Genomic DNA, 20,191 nt, shown 5'->3' on the forward strand with positions numbered 1-20,191 from the left:
ACTCTCTTGCACGCTTCCAACAGCTCATCCCCTCAGCCTCAAGCTTTGAGACCTGAAACCAATCACAGCCTCGCTTCTCAGGCTGGTCTCACAGCCCTGATTTCGGAGATAATTAGTCTCTGCCTTCCAAAGGTGCTTATTAACTGGGAGGGCTTGTTGTTACATTATAATTATTTCCTATACTTGCCAGTCTGTCAAACACATATCCAGACTGCAACCTTCCACCTGCCAGCAGCTTCCCTTCCCTCCAAGAATCAAATCCGAACCTCTTGCTATGGCCTCCGAGGCCCTCTGAGGTCTGGCCTGCCCTCAAAATCTCATCTGGTCGTGAATCTCAACTACCCCAGGCCTCTCTTCTCTCCTCCACAGGAACCAGCACTCAGACAGGCTGTTCCCTCTTCTGGAATTCCCTGCCCCTCCGTCAGGTCTCAACTCAAGGTCACCTCCTCAAGGAAGCTTTCCCTGATGGCTCCGTCTGAAGATACACCCTCCTCTACCTTCACTTTTGAGTTTTACTCAGAGCACTGAGCCCATCTGAAATTCATATTGGTTGTTGTTCAGTCGCATCCGACTCTTTGCAACCCCATGGACTGCACCACGCCAGGCTTCCCTGTCCTTCACTATCTCCCGGAGCTTGCTCAAACTCATGTCCATTGAGTCGGTGATGCTATCCAACCATCTCATCCTCTGTCGTCCCCTTCTCCTCCTGCCATCAATCTTTCCCATCATCAGCGTCTTCCAATGAGTCAGTTCTTCGCAGCAGGTGGCCAAAGTACTGGAGTTTGAGCTTCAGCCCCAGTCCTTCCAATGAATACTCAGGACTAACTTCCTTTAGGTTGGACTGGTTGGATCTCCTTGCTGTCCAAGGGACTCTCAAGAGTCTTCTCCAACACCATAGTTCAAAAGCATCAGTTCTTTGGCTCTCAGCCTTCTTTATGGCCCAGCTCTCATATCCGGCTTCTGATTAACATCTCCCCGAGAGACTTGGTCCCAGGAGGGCCTTTGTCTACTGCAGTCACTATTTTAGCCCAGCTCCTGGCACAAAGCCCAGAAGACAGTGGGTGCACAGTGAATGTCCATTCAGAGAAGAAATGAATGAACGGGCAGCAGTTGGTTAAAGGTAAACCAAGAAAACAAATGCCCCAGGGAGACGCTTCCTGGCAGTTCCCTGAGGCAGCAGCCTGCCGGCCCCATGCTAGAGGAGGCCTTCCCCTGTATCTGTGGGGCACACAACAGTCTATAACTTGCTTTTCACACATGCCTCGCCCAAGGCCACAAGCAAGGAAGAGGCCACGTGGGGCCCCGAGTCAAGCTTCCTCTGGTAACAGCTAGTTATCAGCATCTTCTGATCCTAAAGCCACTGTCCTGGGCACTCACCAGGGAAAACACTGAACGCGGCCAGGAAGGAGGTCCCGGGGGCTTCCCACACCCCACGGGAGCCCAGAACTCTCCAGTCTATGAAACAGAGCTTTAGGGTCAACACTCAACATTATGAAGCAATTGTTTCCACCAGAATCAAGCACTGACTTCTGACTGGTGGTTCTTAACTGGGGGCAGTTCTCCTCCCAGACAATACCTGGCAATTACAGAGTCACTGTTGGTTGTCACAGCCGGGGTGTGTGGGGGCTGGGGTGCTACCGGAATCTGGTGAGTGGAGCCCAGGGCTGCTGCTAAATGTCCTGCAGGGCACGGGACAGGCCCCAGGACAAATGAGCGGGCCCCCAGTGTCAATAGCAAGCTAAGAGACCCGGTTTCAGGGAAAACAGTAATAAATGTTCTGGGGTTCCTGGATTGATGAGGAGAAGGGCTCCCAGAATTTGAGGAGAATCAGCAATAACTGGACGTGTGAGGCCTCTTCCCTCTTCTGCTTTAGATTTTCTTCATAGACTATAACTGCCTGACATTATTATACACAGTCAGCCCTCCCCATCCATGGTTCCACAGCCAGAGTAAACCAACCATGGATTGAAATACTGGGGGTGGGGGTATGGGAAATTCGGATAGTTCTAAAAGCTAGGCAGCTGTTTACATAGCATTTACCTTGTATCAGATATTACAGTTAATCTAAAGGTGATTTAAAGCATCTGTGAGGAAATGTATAGATTCCATGCAAATACACCATTTTATATAAGAGACTTGAGGAGGTGTGGATTTTGGTATCTGCAGGGGGGGTCCTGGGACCAAGTCCCTGTAGATACAGAGAGACAACTGCTTCTTTAGTTAGCTATTTGTTTTGGTTCCCTAACCAGGAGGTAAGCTTCTTGAAAGCAGGAACCTTTATTATGCACTGCTCTGTCCCCAGGAGCTAAAAACTGCACTTCGCATATAGGAAGCATTCAATAAATGTTTGTGGAATAGATGAAGATAACTCCTAAGAATATTAAACAAAACAAAACATCCAGCCTCCTTTTGTATCTTTTTCCCCCGAAATCCATTCTCCCCGCCGTCCACTAGCTCTACACGTGGTTGTGAAGGTGCTCAGTTGTGTCTGGCTCTTTGTGACCCTGTGGACCGCAGCCAGGCTCCTCCGCCCATGGGACTCTCCAGGCAAGAGTACTGGAGTATTCCTGTTGTTGCCATTTCCTTTTCCAGGGGATCTTCCCCACCCAGGGATCAAACCCCGGTCTCCCACCTTGCAGGCAGACGCTTTACTCTCTGAGCCACCAGCACCACCCTCTGCACGCGGTTGGGTAAATATAAAAACTACATTTCCCAGCCTCCTTTGCAGCTCACTGTGGTCATGTGACAAGACTCTGGCCAATGAAGCACCAGATAGAGGGATAAATGCAATTTCCAGGTCATGACCTTAAAGGGACAGGACATGCCTTTCTTCCCCGCCTTTCCTGGACCCTCTCCTGCATCCACGAGCCATCTCAGACAGTGCAGATGAGGGTACCACCCTAAAAATGGCAGAGTGATAAGAAAGAGCCTAGTCTTGGCACCATGGGACCAGAATACCAGCCCTGGATTGCTTATGTCTGTGCTGTTACATGAGAAAGAAATCATCTATCTAGTTTAAGCTACTGTTACATTGGGTTTCACTTACAGAAGCCTTCTACATTCTCATCAGTACATAAGTTTGCCCTGCCCTGCAAACGATTTAAACCACACAGTGCTGCAAGGAATATCTCAGCCAGCTGGCACTGAAGAGCTATTTTATGATTTTCCCCTTCACACACATAGGGAATACAACTCTCAGTTTACATATAGAATTCTTTCTTTCCTGATGCCTCAGAATATCTGAGCACACTGCTTCATAAGCCAGGGGGAGAAAGGAGAGGAAGTCATTATTTAGATCCATCAAATAATAAGGACGGAAGAAACAAGAAAAAAAGCCCATTAAAATCTTAAAACATCAATTGTTTCAATTTATGAGTTCATAATGGTACTTTACAAAAAAGTCCTTAATTGATCACCACTGGAGGATGTTAATGAACCAAACCATTATTTTAAAAACTGGTAAATAGAGGGAAAGAATCCAGCATTCATCCTGCTCTTCCTATATGAATTCTACCATTGTTGATGAAGGAAAGTTTCTCTTTATAGAACTTTTCCAGCTAACAGAGAGGAAGGGAAGACAGAATTAGAACAGAATATGACCACTTTACGGATGTGAGACTTGGACCATAAATTAGGCTGAGAACCAAAGAATTGATGCTTTTCAAACTGTAGTGCTAGAGAAGACTCTTGAGAGTCCCTTGGACTGCAAGGAGATCCAACCAGTTCATCCTAAAGGAAATAAGTCTTGAAAATTCATTGAAAGGACTGATGCTAAAGCTGAAGCTCCAATACTTTGGCCACCTGAGGTGAAAAGCTGACTCACTGGAAAAGATGCTAATCCTGGGAAAGACAGAAGGCAGGAGGAGAAGGGGACGACAGAGGATGAGATGGTTGGATGGCATCACTGACTCAATGGACATGAGTTTGAGCAAACTCCGGGAGATAGTGAAGGACGGGGAAGCCTGGCGTGCTGCAGTTCATGGGGTCGCAAAGAGTTGGATATGACTTGGCAACTGAGCAACAACAATCACCACTTTGCCATCACTGTACCACTGAACCAACACAGGTCAGCACTGACCGTCGTCAGCTGGTAATACAACCAAGAAGAGGGCAGCTGACACCCTGCACTTCCCGACAGAGAGAGATGCCCCCACTACGAAGTGGTCTTGCCCAAAACAACTAAACCCAAATCCATGAAAACACTGGAACTGACTGCGAATTTACAGAAAATACAGAGGACAGAGGGGCAGGCTAAACCTCACCATGGGGACATTACTGGTAAAAGCTGGACTGTGAGAAACTTTACAGGATGAACAATCCAGTCTTTTTCAACAAATAGATTGCTAAATAATAATGATGATGATAAAATGAAATAAAAGGTCCTGCCATTTAATCTACAGGGGGAACAAACTCCGAATGACAACAGTCTTAGACACTAAAGGTATCCACGGGCACTGTGTGGGCCTGGGCCGAATCCTGATTCAAACTATAGAGTAATAAAACAGGGAGAAAACCTTTATGCTATGGGTGAGACGACTGAAACTTTATGCACCAGGTATTTCCTGATTTTAAGAAATTTTCGTTAAGTTTCATGCACATTAGTGGTATATTATGAGTATTTTCAGAACCCTTTTCTTTTGGATACACACACTGAATCTTTACACATGAAATTATATGGTTTTAGTATCCAGGATTTTTGATGTAGAGAATTTGCTTCAAATTGTTATTGTGAAATGGAGGTCGTTGAAGCTGGAGGTGTAGAACAAACCGGATTGGCCATGAGTTGACCACGGTTGAAGCTGAGGGGTGGGTAAGTAGGTACATTGTGCTACTCCATATTTATATATATATTTATAGCATTTTCATCCAAAAAAGTGTGTTTCAATCTTACCTCCAGCCACAAGGAGGGGGAGGAAAGAAGGAGGAAGCTGATACCTCCAAAGTCCCCGCTGCGCACCAGGTGCTAGGCTAGGCAGCCACGATCTGAGTGGCACGTCCCAGGGGACTGGTAGCAAAGGCAAACGCCAAACAGGTCTGATGGAGACCCTGGCTGAGCGAGGTCAGCCAAGTGTAAGAGGAACGGCAGTACCGATGTGCTGGTAAAGAACGAGGGACGCGCCATCCATCGTCAGGAGACAGGAGGGGCTGGGGCAGCTATGGACAAGTGCGTCCTCTGTCTAGAGGAGGGGGTCTCTACTTAGCACCAGCCTTGACTTTGACTCCAGGTAGCCGCCATGCAGAATGTGGGGCCTAGGGCGGCCAGATCTTTGGATTTTCCAAGGAAAGCCGGAAATCTGTATTTTTATGTGCAATCTCCTGGTTTTTAAACGTTGGCATCTAATCCAAATATTTTTTTAAACACTGCATGGGCCAAACAAAATATGTGCAGGCTCAATCCGGCCCATGGAGCACCAGTGGGCCGTCCCCATGCCAAGCCCTGAAGAGACCACAACTCAGTCCAGCTGTGAGACGTGGAAAGGGTGCATTCATCAACGTTGGGTCAATTCTTTTTTAGGCTTCCAATAAAGCTGAGCATTCAAAAGACACCATCCACTTCCAGAAATCTATAAGAACCGGCTGCGGAACATTTCAAAGGCGTTCCCCACGTAGTCGGCTTATGCAACAGAACCTCCACTCTGCCCAGGGTTTTGGAAACTTAACAACCAGGGAGCGGCCTTTCAACTTTCCCGGGACGGTGGAACTAACGGGCTTCAGATGAAACCCATTTGTTGGTCTGCAGCATGCCTGGGACTTAAGTCCAAACCGCCTGCAACAGACAATCTCGTCATAAAATCGGGTTGGGGTACTTGGTGCTCGTTGTAAAATGACCGCGGCACACACTGTTTCACTTGCCTGGCTGGAGATCTGATTTCATGGCAGCTGAAAGGGATGCCGCCGATGTCATCCTGCCGCCAGAAAGGGGCAGGGCTGGATCTGAGGACCTGCCCAGACTCCCTCTTCACACTCCACCCTCAGGGTGCCTTGACTTCCCCTCGAGAGAGAGACACTTGACGTCGTGGATGGGCAAAACAGGCTCCAGCCCTGCCTTTACAGTCACGGTCTCAGCTAACCAGATCCCAGGGTCAGTAACAAATTAAAGAGGTGTCAGGAATGTGGTGGAGAAGAGCCAGAGAAATGGTTTCATCATTTCCCAAGAACAAAGCCTTTCTCTTTTTGTTTTTGGAAAGGAATGAAAAGTAAAAGAAAAATGGTGCTAAAATAAAAGTTGAGTCGATCCACAGCAAGAAAAGAGAGTCCAGAACTAGGCTTGGGGATGAGAAAAGACAAAATGCACCCAAATCTCAACTCTGTGGAATGGAACAAAACCAGGGCTATTTCATTAAAGAAGGGTGACTTTTTTTTTTTTTTCCTATGAAGATAAAACTTTACTATTTATCTGAAATGGCTCTATTGATACAGGAGAAGGTAGGGAGTACAAAGTAGAAATTTAGTATGAAAATAAGATTTGATGGACTGTCCCCCTCCCATATAGTTCATAGCCTCAAATAACTAAATCACTTTTCAAGTTCTAACTTTGCTAGAGACAAATGAATTACAGCTCAAGCTGATACTGGGGAGTTCTGTGTTTTTTAAGACAGACACACGTTCTGGATCATCTTAGATGATGGCCTGGGATGAGGCAAGATCCATCACAAGTACAGTCCTGCATGGAATGATGGTACAGTAATCACCCAGTTGCTCATAATCCTGAAACAAGCCACGTCTCCAGCCTGCCCGGCACTTACACCAAGGGAGGAAGTGAGCCTTAGCAATTTCTGCAGGCTGTGCTAGTACAAATGAAAGTCTAGAAGAGCCTTGGAAAAAAAGGTCTGGATGCTCACCTCCTCGTATATCTTGCTTAACTGATCACCTTATTCCCTCACCAGGATGTTCACCTGTTACCACCAGACCATAACCTCATTTTGAAGGTGGAAACTGAATGCAGCACAGTTAAAACTGGGGGTCTTGGTGGCTGACTGGGGGGCCCCCGGATGACACCAAATAATATCCTTGGTCCTCTTTCTGGGGCCTGGTCTGCTCTTTGTGGGTCAGAGGCTGCTCTGGAATGTGGGCTGAGTGGACAGCAAGTCTGAGAATGGACTTTCTTGTGGTTTGGTAGCATCTGACCTCAAAATGCAAGAGCACATTCCTTTGAAAACATCTGCTTTGCAGAATCTCAAAAAGATGGCTGAGCACTTCTGGGTCTGGAGTCAGCTGGAAGGTGGCCTCTTAAATTTTCATAAGCCAGCAATGCAAAGTAGGCGTGATTTGGGATGAAAGGACAGCTAAGTGCCACAGCTAGAAGCTAGAGGTTCTCAGAAGGTGAGAAAACATCAGGAGGGGCAAAATAACGGTGCCCCTGGGACAGAAGCCTCTCCTGGGGGAGAGGGAGGCAGGCCTGCCACCAGCTCAGGGATCGTCAACCACGAGTTCTCACAAACTGTGTGGGCTTGTCTCTGTTGATGTTGTTGTTCAGACCCTAAGTCATGTCCGACTCTCTGCGACCCCATGGGCTATAGCACACCAGGCTTCCCTGCCTGTCACTATCTCCTGGAGCTTCCTCAAATCGTGCCGTTGAGTCAGTGATGCCACCCAACCATCTCATCCTCTGTAACCCTATTCTCCTCCTGCCTTCAACATTTCCCAGCATCGGAGTCTTTTTTAATGAGTTGGCTCTTTGCATCAGTAGCCAAAGTATTGGAGCTTTGGGGTTGAATATTCATTGGAAGGACTTCTCTCTAGGCAAGCAGTTTTCTGGACTTGGGCCCTTTCCAGTGAGACTCTGAATTCCCTCTGCTGAATTACCAAGAAGAGCCCAGCCTGGTGACAAGGACCCAGGCCGAGAGTCAGCCTCGGGGCTCTTCTCCAGAGCCAGCTCTGCCCCTCCTGCTCCGTCTGTCCTCGTCCAGTCGGGCGGCTATAACAAAACAGTCATGTGGGGGCTTATAAACAACAAATATTTGTTTCTCAGTTCCAGAGGTAGAGAAGTCCAAGATCAAAGTGCCGGCTGATACGGCCTACTTCCTCCAAGATGACAGCTTTCTCATCCCCGCCTCACACAGTGGAAGGGAACTAGAGGTCTCTTCTCTAAAGGCAGCGACCCCAGTCGTGGGGCTCCATCCTCGAGACCTAAGCACTTCCCAAAGGACCCACGGCCTAAAGCCATCACACCAGGATATACGCTTCAACTTATAATCTGAGGGGGACGCAAACGCGGAGCCCACAGCAACGGCCCAGAATCGATGACGACGGTGGCAGAAAATCACAGTGCTCCCCTTACAGGGATGCTCCCATTTCCATGCAGTCACGCTCAGAGTCGGGGGCCACTGTCATCAGCCTGAGGTCACAAAGAAGGGAAGCGCTGAGGCCAGCCTGAAGGCCAGGGAAGACAGTTCCAGAAGCTCTAAGGCCAGCAGGCCCCGAGTCAAAGCTGGACCCTCGGAGCAGACATCGCGTTCCTGAGGGCGGACCCCGACCTGCCCGCCCGTTCCCCGCGGGACGGTGTGTAAGCTCTGCCTGCGATAGCGAGACACTCACCCCGACCGCGGGGGCCTGCAGGCAGGTTTCGCTCCCTTTGGTAGAACCAACGGGGAAGAGAAGACACATCTGCATGTGCTCACGATTACAAGCAGAAACCACGGCATGCATCCCCAAGGCGGAGGCCGATCTTCCATCACAACGGCCTGTGGCCCGGCAGAGGGCCTGGAACAAAATAGGTATTGCGATCGCCAGCTCACAGGGGTGGTGATTGGGGAAAATTATTTTAAAAGGGCCTAAGTGGAAAGGATGGCATTAATGATTTAAAAAAAAAATAAGAAACACTACTCTAGAAGGCTTGAGAAAACGGGTGTCAAGGAGCAGGGCAAAAATGGAAGAAGACTTCACTGGATATCTTTTTGTATCTTTTTTCAAGCATGTGGACATACTGCCTTTATAAAATACAGATATCTTTTAATGAACTTTAAAAAAGACGGCTGACCGAAGCCTTCAGCAGAAGCCTGGACTCCGTTGTTGCCCACAAAAGGTGTGTGAATTCAACCTGGCATTGGTGCTTTCTGGTGCTTTCTGGTGCCCTGCCCAGCCCCAGGCTACAACACCCAGATCACACTCTCCATGGTGCCATCAGCCAGGCAACCACTTTGCTCAGCTGTCATCGGAGCAGAGAATCCCTGCAGGTCAGCCTCCATCAGCGCCGCCGCCCCCAGGGACGCTGCCCGGAAGCCCAGCCCTCCTGGGCCAACGCGGCAGCCGGACACACAGTCATCTTCAGCGGCGGGCAGGCTGTCGTGGGCTCCGCCCGCCTCTCCAAACAGGAGCTGCTTTGTGACAGCCTTGCCGTGGGCACTGAGCAGCCGCACTGGAAGCCCCCCGACCTGCCGGACAAAGCCGTGCCAGGCACATGCGCTTCCCCACTTCCTGCACGCTGGAGGGCAAGCCTGTCTGTTCGTCCACTCTTCCCTGGCCTGGTTCTCAGGTTCTGGCACATTGAGCCTCTGGGTAAAAGGCTGGCACCACCAGGAAAACCTGGGCCCGACGTTCGTGCTCCACCAGGCATGCACAGCAGGGGGCACAGGAATGGGGACTTCCCCGCTGGCCCTCGGCCCAGGGCATCGGCCCCTTGTGCAGGAAGATGTCCCGCGGCCCCCGAAAGCCGCTTGGGAAGGAAACTTGAACCCATGCCCTGGGGCTCTGTCCCCCCTACTCCAGCCCATGTGGAAGAGACAGGGCCTAAGGGCACACGGGCTCATCACCAAAGATCAGAAGAGCCAATTTTTATTCTCTTACGCAGACGTATGGTAAAAATTTTGAACCCTGTCCTCCAAGAAGTCAATTAAATTCATAAACAGAAAGAGCGGCTAACATTTATCAGGGAGTACTTTGGGCCAAGCCCTGTTCCTAAGATATGACGCGCCTTAACTCAATATACTCTCACTACCGCCTTATGAGGGAGGAGCTGGGATCATGCCCATTCCATGGATGGGGAAACTGAGGCACAGCAAAGCTAGTTGCTTGCCCAAGGTCACAAGTAAGTACGAAGCCTACTATTCAAAGCTCCATTCAATGTGTCTTACAGAGATGGCAAGTAAGTCCTGAGAACCAGCAACAAGGGAAGGCGAAGATTCAAACGAGGCCAAATGGAGGTCAGAGCGCTGCGGGCAGACTCCTGTCCCGCACACATTTCGTGTGGCCGGCTGCACCTCTGGCTCTACTGCCTGGCAGCCCCAGGCAAGCACCTCACGCAAGATGTGGCCAGCTCCTTCCCGGGCACCCATGTGGTGCCCAAGTTTCAAGAAAAAGCTCCTGGGGGCTGCCTTTCCACCATGGGCCAGTTTGGGGCTCACTCTAACCTGTCCAGCTCTCTCCCGGGGCAGGAAGCAAGCAGGCACCAGAGAACTGAAACTGAGCCATGTCTGGGCCCCCAGGTGAACAGTGCGTGGACCCTCCGCTTCGGGGGCCAGAAGGGCAGCCACCGAGAGTCACAGATCAGCGCCTTCTCTGGGGCTGTTCCCTACCTTCTGTCCACGTGGAGGATCTCACTGAACAAAAAAGCATTAGAGTGACCAAAATAAAGGCAAGGCTGCAGAAGGCACCACAAGAAACCTGAAGGGAAGCAGGCTCTTAGGATGACCACTGTTACTATTATGGGAGCAAGTGATAACTGCTGAACGTCTTTTAGGAACCATATTTACAAGCGCAGACCTTAACGTGTGTTTGGCAGTCTGAGTATCTGAGCAGGAGATGTAGTTTTCAGGGGGAGAAAATAGAGTCCCAGAGAGTTTAAGTACCTGGTCCAAGCAGGGGTCAGAGCTGCTATACCCACATAGCTCGCTGCCCCTGGGTCTGCAGTCGCCCGTAACTGGGCCTCTTCATCAGAACTCAGAGCTGGCCCCGGAGTCAGAAGATGCAAAGTGAACACCCTTCAGACCGCTCCACCCTGCACTGTGGTGGGCGTTGCAGCTGGTACGACCCACTTTGGAAAACCATCTGGCAAGGGCTCCACCCCCGACCCTCTGGTGGAGGGCAAAAGAAGAGTTCGAGAGTGTTCATACGGCTTCTCCGTAAAATGGGAAACAGCCCAGTCCTCTCTATCAATAGGAACATGGACTCAGAGGCTGTAGGAAATTCCCTCCATGGACAACAGAATGAATGAACCTCAACTACCCCCAGGATTGCTGGATCTCAGCGGATGGAAGGGAGCCAGACACAGGGGAGCGTGCCTGCGTGACTTCTGTTTCTGCAAGAAGGCAAAACGAACTCCCAGGGTCGGAAGGCAGGGTCAGGCGCCTTTGTGGAGAAGGCAGAAGACTCCTGGGCTCTAACCAGATCTGGTGTCCTGGTGGTCCCGGCGGTTTAACTACATGGTGGCCCACCTGGTAAAATTCAGCATACACCACTGATTTCCGAGTGTGCCTGTATTTCAATATGTAGAAATAATCAAACTTAATGTATTTCAAGAAATGATTTTTTAGTTCCTACGAAGAACAGAAAAGTGGATTCACAACCAGACAGACTGGTCTGTGCTCTTCTGACATCTATAAACACACACACACACACACCGTCTGCCATCCTTAAAAGCCACTGGCAGAGGCTCTGGCCATCACTGAGACCTCATCCTTCTCCCTAAGATAAGGGGACGGAGGATCTCCTTTGAGTCCAAGCCTCCCCACCGTCCCTGGCGTTCTTGTCTGCGGCAGCATCTCGAGGCTGCCGGCGCAGGCTTGCCACCCTGCCCATGGCAGGACGGCCTGAGGACCTGCAAACCTGCCGCTCTTTGGAGACCCCACTTCCCGGAGCCTGCCCCCAGCACGCACACACACTGCCGCACGCAGGTGCCCTGGGGGTAAGCGTGCAGCCGCCCCTCAGTTCTGGGCAGGGAGGGGAGCTCAGAACTCCCTGTAAACTCACCCTGTTCTGGCAGTTATAGTTACGTCTCAAACCACCGCACTACAGAGAGGACGCACAAGGCAGCATTTTGTAAAACGTGCCCCGCCCCGCCCCTGCACACACTTGCCACGGGGTTCACTGCCTTTGTATCAGGCTTTGTCTAAAAGGAGGCAAACCCCTTGTTTTCCATCTCTCGCCTCCCTACTGTCCACTGTCCAGAAGCAGCCAGTGACGTCTTCAAAAGGGAAATCAGTTCACAGTGCCCTCTGGATGAAAACCCACACCTCCGAGCTCACAGCCTCCGCCTGCGGCCTCCGTTCCCTGAAACAGCCTCCCTCAGGCCTTCCCTGGAGCCCACCTCTCAGGGCCAGCGCCGCCCCCAGCCGGCCACACTCGCTCCTGGCCTTGAGTGCGCTCCCTCGTGCCTTTCTACCGCCGTCCGCAAGACGCTTGCCTGTGACCTTCTGTGCTAACGTCTGCCTCCTTTACCCAGAACACCCCACGAGAGCAAGGACTTTTGACTTGTTACTAGCGCACCCCTGAGTCCCAGGACCATGCCTGCTACAGAGAAAGAAAGAAAGTGAGGTCGCTCAGTCGTGTCTGACTCCTGCGACCCCATGGACTGCAGCCTGCCAGGCTCCTCTGTCCCTGGGATTTTCCAGGCAAGAGAACTGGAGTGGGCTGCCATTTGCTTCTCCAGGGGATCTTCACGACCCAGGGATCGAACCCGTATCTCCCACACTGCAGGCAGACTCTTGACCATCTGAGCCAGCAGTGTACAGTGAAGGTGACCAGTTAAATCAGGACGGAGGGGAGGGGAGGGGAAGTCAGGAGGAGAGGGGCCGGCCGGGTGGGGGCAGGACAGGAGGGAGAGAAGGGTTTGCTCAGGGCTCAGATCAGGCTACTGTTTTGAGCTGAAGGTATTTCCCAGGTACAGCCCGGGGCTTTAGGGCAAGAAGCCAGTTACAGAAGGGGCCAAGTGAGACAGAGAGAGAAGAAAAAAAAACCAACAGTGAATGTGTGTGCAAAGCATGCATTTCAGAAGAACGGTGAAAGAAAGCTGGGTCCAGGCAGGCACACAGCAGAGGAGTGAGGATACGTTGGCCCTGGAATATCACTTATTTTGCTAGCTCAGAAAGAGACTTTTGGAAAACGTCTCGAGTCCTTGGAGTGGAGAAAGCAGAAGCTGCCTTTTGGAGTTCCAAGGGAAAAAAAACGGGGGCCAAGACAGACAGCGTCTGTGTGCAGGAATGCAGTTTGGGAAGGAGAGCAGTGGGACCAGGTGGGACGCAGACCAGACGCGCCGGGGTCGGGAGCCAAGGGCCGGGGAGAGAGCGCCAAGGGCCGGGGCTTCCCGGGACCACGCGAGGCGGTGCGGCCACTGCTGCGGTGACGCGTCTGCACTTGGACCCGAGCCCTCCGTGGTGACCCCTTCCCTTTCCCGCTGCGGAGCCTTCCACTGACCCTCAAAGCACATCAGCCCAGCTCTCACAAAACGACCGAGCAAAGTCGAGTCTGCCAAAATCCCAAGGCAGAGGAGTGGCATCTGAGAAACAGCCCCCCACCCCCGCCCCCAGGAGCACCTTCTGCTGGAGTTTGGGCAGCCAGAGTGTATTCTGCGGGGGGATCTCCACGGGGGAGTTGATCAAAGGGATGAAAAGAACCGAGCAGGCCTCCCAGACAGACTAGAGAGACGACCCCGGGATTTCCAGTTTACCGGTCAGGAAGAAACGGCAGAGAGCTGACCGGTCTGAACCCCACCTTCACGAAGTCAACGGCGGAGCCTGAGAGCGTTCTGTGAGCACACCAGCCAGAAGGCGTCTGCGAGAGGGGTGTCAAAGCCAGCAGTTGGCAGGCAATGCTGCAGCCCTCTTCCTGGCGGCTACAGGAGCGGCGCAGGCTGGGCTCAGCCCTGAGCACACGACGGCCACACGGGCGCCTTCCCGTCGCAGGGCCCGGGGCTGGGCAGGGCCCTGGGGACGCCACCAGTCAGGCAGAGCATCTCACCAGCGGCCACGGGGCTGCCTTCTGGGGCCACAGGGGTGGAGATCGTCCCCGGCCCTGTGCCCCACTCTGGCCCCAGGAACGTGAATGTGAATACGGCACACAGGATGGGGCAGGGCTGGCTCTGAACTCGGAGGCCTCCGCGTTACTCTTCCTGGACGTCAGGGGACGGGGTCCCAGGCCCGCCAGGCTGTACACTCAAACCCGGTGGGAGCAGCACCCCTGGGGCTGTCCAGGTGATGGAGCAATTCTCTCTTGGCTTAGAAAATGAGAATGCCCACGAGGCCAGCAAAGGCTCTGAGAAGCCCTGCAGTAAACAAGTGCCATAAAAACTTGGTTTTATCAACTGCTTCTCCCTTTTTCCAGCCACGGAACCCTCGTTTCGGAGAACACCTCCTAAGATTCCAGGGGACTGGGCTCATGGTTTGTGTTTAGCTGCTCAGTCGAGTCCGACTCCTTTGTAACCGCACGGACTGCAGCCCGCCAGGCCCCTCTGTCCGTGGGGTTTCCCAGGCAAGAATACTGGAGAGGGTTGCCATTTCCTTCTCCAGGGCATCTTCCGGGACCAGGGGTTGAACCTGTGTCTCCTGCATTGGCAGGCGGATTCTTTACCACTGAGCCAGCAGGGAAGCCTGGGCTTATGGAGACTGTACTTAAGAAAAGGCTCCACCCGGAGAAGCAGGTTCACTGTATTGGGTTCTCCAAGACAGCCCTAGAGCTGACTCGTGTTACTGACCCTCTGGGAGGCCATCCTCACCCTGACCTTGAACCTGCCTGTGTTCAGAAAGACACTCAGGACGGCCCAAAGGGTATCCACGCTCAGCTGCTTCCTCCATAACACAAGCCTCTGTCTGGGGCAACAAGAGGTGCTCAGAACTTACTCGTGACCGCGGGTCCTGATGCATGACAGAGAACCAGCAACCGAGCCCCTTCTCTTTCCAAGATGCTCGCGCTGGTCTGTGTGGGGGGAGGACGGGCTGGGTGGGAGGGGCCGGCACATTTCCTGCTCCAGAGACCAAAGCAGCGTGGAAAGAGTCAGGGGAGGACAGCTCCAGCCCCTGCTCTGGCATCACTTATTCATGGAGCGCCTCTGCCTGACCCAGCCCCGAGCAGACGGGCGGAGCGCGGTCGGGTTACAGCCCACTTTGTCCATCTCGGGCGGGAAGGCACTCCACACCAGTGCAGTTTCCTACACAATAGCCCCCTTGCAGCTAAGTGTGAACGCTTGACCTTCGCCATTTCGGGTATACATCGTTTAGAGAATGGATGGCGCCTGGGTCTCTCTTTTTAAAACAGCACAGTGCCCCTAAGTCAACCTGCGTTTGAACGTTCAGGACCAGACAGCTCAGTGACTAACTCAGCAGTATTCTGAGGTCACCTTTGTAAGGCACTTGGGGCAGTCTGACTCTAAACTAAGAGGTTCTTAGGACTTTTGCTGGATACATTTGGGGCGAAGTTTTTGAAAGATAGTTTTACTAGACAGGGGACATGGAAACTACAAGACATCGCAGATTGTCAAAACTTTGCATAAAGTCAGTCAACAGTCTCTGAGTGAGCGTCCTGCACTCACTGCGTCTGACATCCAGCACCCGGTCTTTATGATAACTATTGTGGCTATTTCGACGCTTTTTGCCTTACTTCCTACGCCTTGGGTGCATTCCCGAGGGTAAATTTTCCAGAATAACTGACATTTCAGGGTGTCTCAGATGCTGTTGCCACTCAAGGGCGAGGCTGAGCCGCAGATGCCAGCCAGCGGGATAGGCTTCCCTTCGCTCACGCAGAAATCCAAGCCACCTGTTTCCGTCCTTCCCCAGGGAAAGGCCGCTCTGCCCACCCTGCCCTCTCTGCCCCTGCAGTGGCACCTGGCTGGTCCTAGGTGAGTCTTGCCAACACAGCTCGCTCTTCCTCGCTGTGATCATAGAACCAAAGTCACCCACACTGCCACTCCCAGCACATCTGCCCCCCAGCTGGGCCCCTCCACCCCACTCGGGCACCTACAGACACACAAAGCCGCCTCTGCATCTGTCCTTTGGCCCCCCCAGCCCCTCAGCTGGGCTCACCAGAGCGGAAGCTCGCTGCTTCCCTGCATCAATGCGCGGCTCTGTTCCACGGGCACGTGGTGGAGACGGCCTGCAGCCTGCCCACGAGCCCCCATTCATGCGCCCTTCGAGGCAGCCACCCTTCAAGCTCTCCCCTTCCCTCCGCCCCAGCCCCTCCCCTAAATACACAACAGAAGACTATATAGTGGGAGGTGTTTTTTTTCCTCTTTCTCTCCAGGAATAAAAGCTTAGCTTTCCTTCCTTTCTGTTGCCCTATCCTCGGTCTAAAATTAGCAGATGGAAAGAGAGTGGAAGCAGTTAAAGGACCCGGTTTGTGACCCGGGCCACACTCCTGGGGTCAGAAGGGCCCTCATTTGCTCTTTCTGTTGCCATGGTTGTGGGAGGGGGGCAACTAAGCCCCTAATGCCCACCCCAAACTCCTGCTGGGCAACGATTCATGCACAGACTTGAGCGAGGCCTTAAAGGTCATCTTATTCAACTCCCTTCATTTAAAGAGGGGGACACCGAGGCCCCAGACAGGTAAAGGCGGCTACCCAGGCCACACAGTCAGCTTGCTGGGCAGGGGGCTTGGCTACAGGGCACGGAACTCACGCACAATGAGGAAGACAAGCCTCCTACCGTCATCCAAGTAGGTCTGGTCCAAGTTCTGCTCCTGTTTGATGGTCACGCCCGCGGGTAACACCTCCTTTTGGTCAGTGACCGGGGGTCCGTTTTTGGCGGCTCTTTGGCTGGGGGCGTTCTGCTGCTGGATGACGGTGGGGTAGGAGCCGGGGCTCAGCCTCTGACCCTGGCTGACCGGGGGCGGGCCGGGCCTGGCGGGGCCAGGCGCGAAGTTCTCGCAGTACACGATGTGCTGGAACTCCTGGTGGCTCCCGCAGCGCAGCGGCTGGTTGGTGGGCGAGTAGTGGATGACGGGCGAGGCCTGCTGGTTGGCCGGGCCGGAGTGCAGCAGCGCCGCGCCCTGGCCCTGCGCGCCGGCGTGCACCAGCACGGAGCGGTGGGCGTCCGCCAGCGCCAGCGGGGCGGCCATGAGGGCGGGCTGCTGGTAGCCCAGCAGCCCGGGGCTCAGGCTCTTGCCCCGCTGGTAGAGGACGGCCGCCGGGTTCTGCTGCTGGTAGCGCGCGTCGGGGGATGAGAGCCCCGAGCGGAACTGCTGGCAGGGAGCCATGGTGGCCACGAGGCAGGAGGGGGGCTCGGCCACCATGGGGTGCTGCGGGTAGTAGGGCTGGCTCCCCAGGCCCCCGTGGGCGGGGCTGCAGATCAAGGCGGGGTCGCACTCGTCGGTGGGCTCTGTCTTGATGGCTGGGACTGCGAGAAGAGCACAGGGGCGGACCTCTCAGCGCCAGCAGCGCGGGCACGGAGGACGGGCGGGTGGCGGGCAGGCGCACAGCCTTGGGAGGCCAGACGGGCGGGACCCAAGACCTGGGCTCGGGCAAGAGGCTCCCCCGTGCAACTGCCTTAGGTTAGAAATTTTACCTTGGATGGCCTTGAGCTGTTCGTCTTTCTCTTAGCGGAAGGTGGCTGTGGGTTCCCACCAGCCCTGGGATGTGCGCTGTCTTTTCCCCCAAAGGGGAGAGCTCAGACAAGAGCTTAATGTAAAATTATGCCTCCGCCTCCTCCGTCTGCCCTGGCAGCTCCCACCCCTTCCCTGCCTGCCGTCCTTCACCACACTCAGCAGCGTCTGAAACGTCTGTGCACTCCACGTGCTGTTAGTATCTCAACCCCCCACAGAGGATTCTTGGTCCTTCTTGTTCAATGCTGGGACCCCAGCACCCTGAATAGTTGTTAATGTTTAGCTGCTAAGTCGTGTCCAACTCTTTGGCGACCCCATGGGCTGCAGCCTGCCAGGCTGCTCTGTCCATGGGATTCTCCAGGCAAGGATACTGCAGCGGGTTGCCATTTCCTTCTCCAGGGGATCTTCCCCGCCCAGGGATCGAAGCTGGGTCTTCTGGATCGCAGGCAGATTCTTTACCGTCTGAGCCACCAGGGGAGCCCACCCTAAACAGGACCTGGCACTGAGTGGGCACTCAGATATTTTCTGGACAAAGGGATGAATGAAACCTGGCTCCTGTTGCCCATCTGGGGATGGCGGTGCTCGGTGGGAATGAGGCCTCCTCGCCTGGTGATCCGCCCAGTAACTCTATCAAGTGACCACCTACCGTGGGGTCCCTAACGATCTGGATTTTACAGCATATTCACTTTCTGCCGCTATTATGATCAAATCTACAATAGAGAGAGGAGTCAGCAACCCTGCCATCTTCCAGTAAACAAGCCTACATGTGCCCCATTCTTATTCTGCCCTTGCAAAGGAAAATATTAATAACAATAGCTAATACCATGGATGTAGACGGACCCAAGCACTTTACATGCATTTGATTTCTGTAACTCTCATAAGGAAGGTGCCATCTGACAGATGAGGAAGCCGAGGCTCAGAGAGGGTGAGTCACTTGCCCAAAGTCACCCAGCAGATCACAGGCGTCCTCACCCGCACACAGGCAGTGCTGCCTCTTCACGCCCAAGGGGCCTCCAGAGAGAACTCCTTACCTGGGTGGTAGGTAAAGTGCTGAGGCTGGCTTCGTTTTCTTTTCCCGTTGATGACATAGAAGTTCACCTTCACCGAAGTCCGAATGTGCTTGTTCCGATACTCAGGAATCTCAACAAAAAGCATGTTCTGAAAGAAAGTTGTCAGTAATTTAACTGCAACTGCAAGTAAATTCCTATCCAAGGTCCTAAGCACAGTGAGCCAGCCCATCTAAAAGGACTGGTGGGGAGGGATACATTGGGACTGTGGGGTTAACAGATGCACAGTACTCTACATAAAATAGACAAATAGGATTTGCTCTATAGCACATGGAACTGTATTCAATCTCCTGTAATAATCTATAATGGACAAGAATTTTTTAAAAGAAGAATATGGATATATATGTATACACGTACATAACCAAATCACTTTGTTGTGCACCCAAAACCAACAGCATATTGTAAACCAACTATACTTCAATAAAAATAAAAAGGCTCATGACATATCCTGCAGGCTTACAGACAAAATTCTAATTAAAGGGAACTTGACTTTTCAGCTGCAGCAAAGATGACTTACTACTTACTCTATCAAAGTGTATTTAAGATGTCACTGTTACAAATCAGAGGGTCTGATGCTCAGGAAACATGTAATTCACAAGTCAAGTCAATACCCACTAAATGCCTATTTGGTCCACAGCACTGGGACGTTGATGAAGGAAGGAGAGAAAAGAGGGAAAGAGAACACCAGGGTGTGGGGTGGACAGGACATTCATCCGGTCAGCATGTCTGGGTGCTTACAGGCTGGCTCTTGTCTTTATCCACCGTGGCCTCCATCTCCCAAATTTGCTGTCCATCTGGAAAAATTTAGAAATGACAGACTTTGAAAGAATTCTTAGCAACCGAAGATTTAAGACAAAAAACTCACCAACTTATACCGATCTTGGCTTCTAAGTTTGATCACTTCAGTAAAGTACACCCGCATGTCTGCATTAGGTGTGCATGTATGTACATATATGTATTTTTGTTTCTATAAACGCATATTTCTTTTTGCAAAGAGAAGGCACATGGACAATAGAAAACTGGGCAACGCTACAAAATCAGGGGAAAAATAGAAATTGTCCATCATCCCAAAACCATTATCTTTTTTTCTCTACATTTAAATATCTACATCTTTCTTTAAAATACAAGGATTATTACATGCTTTACTTTATAATATGCTTTGTTCAACCAAAGACTATTTCCAAAATGTTCTGCATATGCCAAGACTTGGTCACAGGGGCCCCATTACAGACCCGTAGCTGTCCCAGACATGACTTCTCCATCGTCTGAGAACACAGGTGGCGCACATGTTCTGTCCTTGGAGGTTTAAACAATGTCCTGGCTCAAGAGGCCTTGGAGAGGGGGGGGAACACAGGCGCCCACCCTCCACCTTTCAGTCAACAGAGAGCCTGGCGTTCATGTGACTCATCACAAGGCGCGGAGAGGTTTCAGTGGTGAACCCTCCTTCCCTGGAGCAGGGCACTGGCTCCCCAGTTTGAGGCCAACAAGTTGGGCCAAACACAACTCTGCGTTTGCAAATAATAGATTTCTTTTGCTGACCACCTACATCAGCCAGTGGGCAGTTTGGGGCTGAAACAAATCATTTCCACAAGTGTTTCCAGGGTGTTTTGTGGAGCACTGGCTCTGAAGAATATTAAATGGGTTTATGAGAAAGGAAAGCA

General features: G+C 52.2%; 1 protein-coding gene across 3 annotated transcripts in view; it reads right to left on the reverse strand.

The window, feature by feature from the left end:
• NFATC2 (nuclear factor of activated T cells 2) overlaps positions 1–20,191 on the reverse strand; it is a 142,070-nt gene that overhangs the window by 28,673 nt on the left and 93,206 nt on the right. For all 3 annotated transcript variants that reach the window (XM_020888822.2, XM_020888830.2, XM_070472761.1), the window contains exons 7-9: positions 19,269–19,324; positions 18,495–18,621; positions 16,569–17,258 (exon numbers count right to left, since the gene is read on the reverse strand). In XM_020888822.2, the coding sequence (XP_020744481.1) occupies positions 16,569–17,258; positions 18,495–18,621; positions 19,269–19,324 (873 nt within the window). The remainder of the gene's footprint in view (positions 1–16,568; positions 17,259–18,494; positions 18,622–19,268; positions 19,325–20,191) is intronic.

The sequence above is a fragment of the Odocoileus virginianus genome, chromosome 9 (assembly GCF_023699985.2).
Source record: "Odocoileus virginianus isolate 20LAN1187 ecotype Illinois chromosome 9, Ovbor_1.2, whole genome shotgun sequence".
In the NCBI taxonomy this organism is placed as follows: domain Eukaryota; kingdom Metazoa; phylum Chordata; class Mammalia; order Artiodactyla; family Cervidae; genus Odocoileus; species Odocoileus virginianus.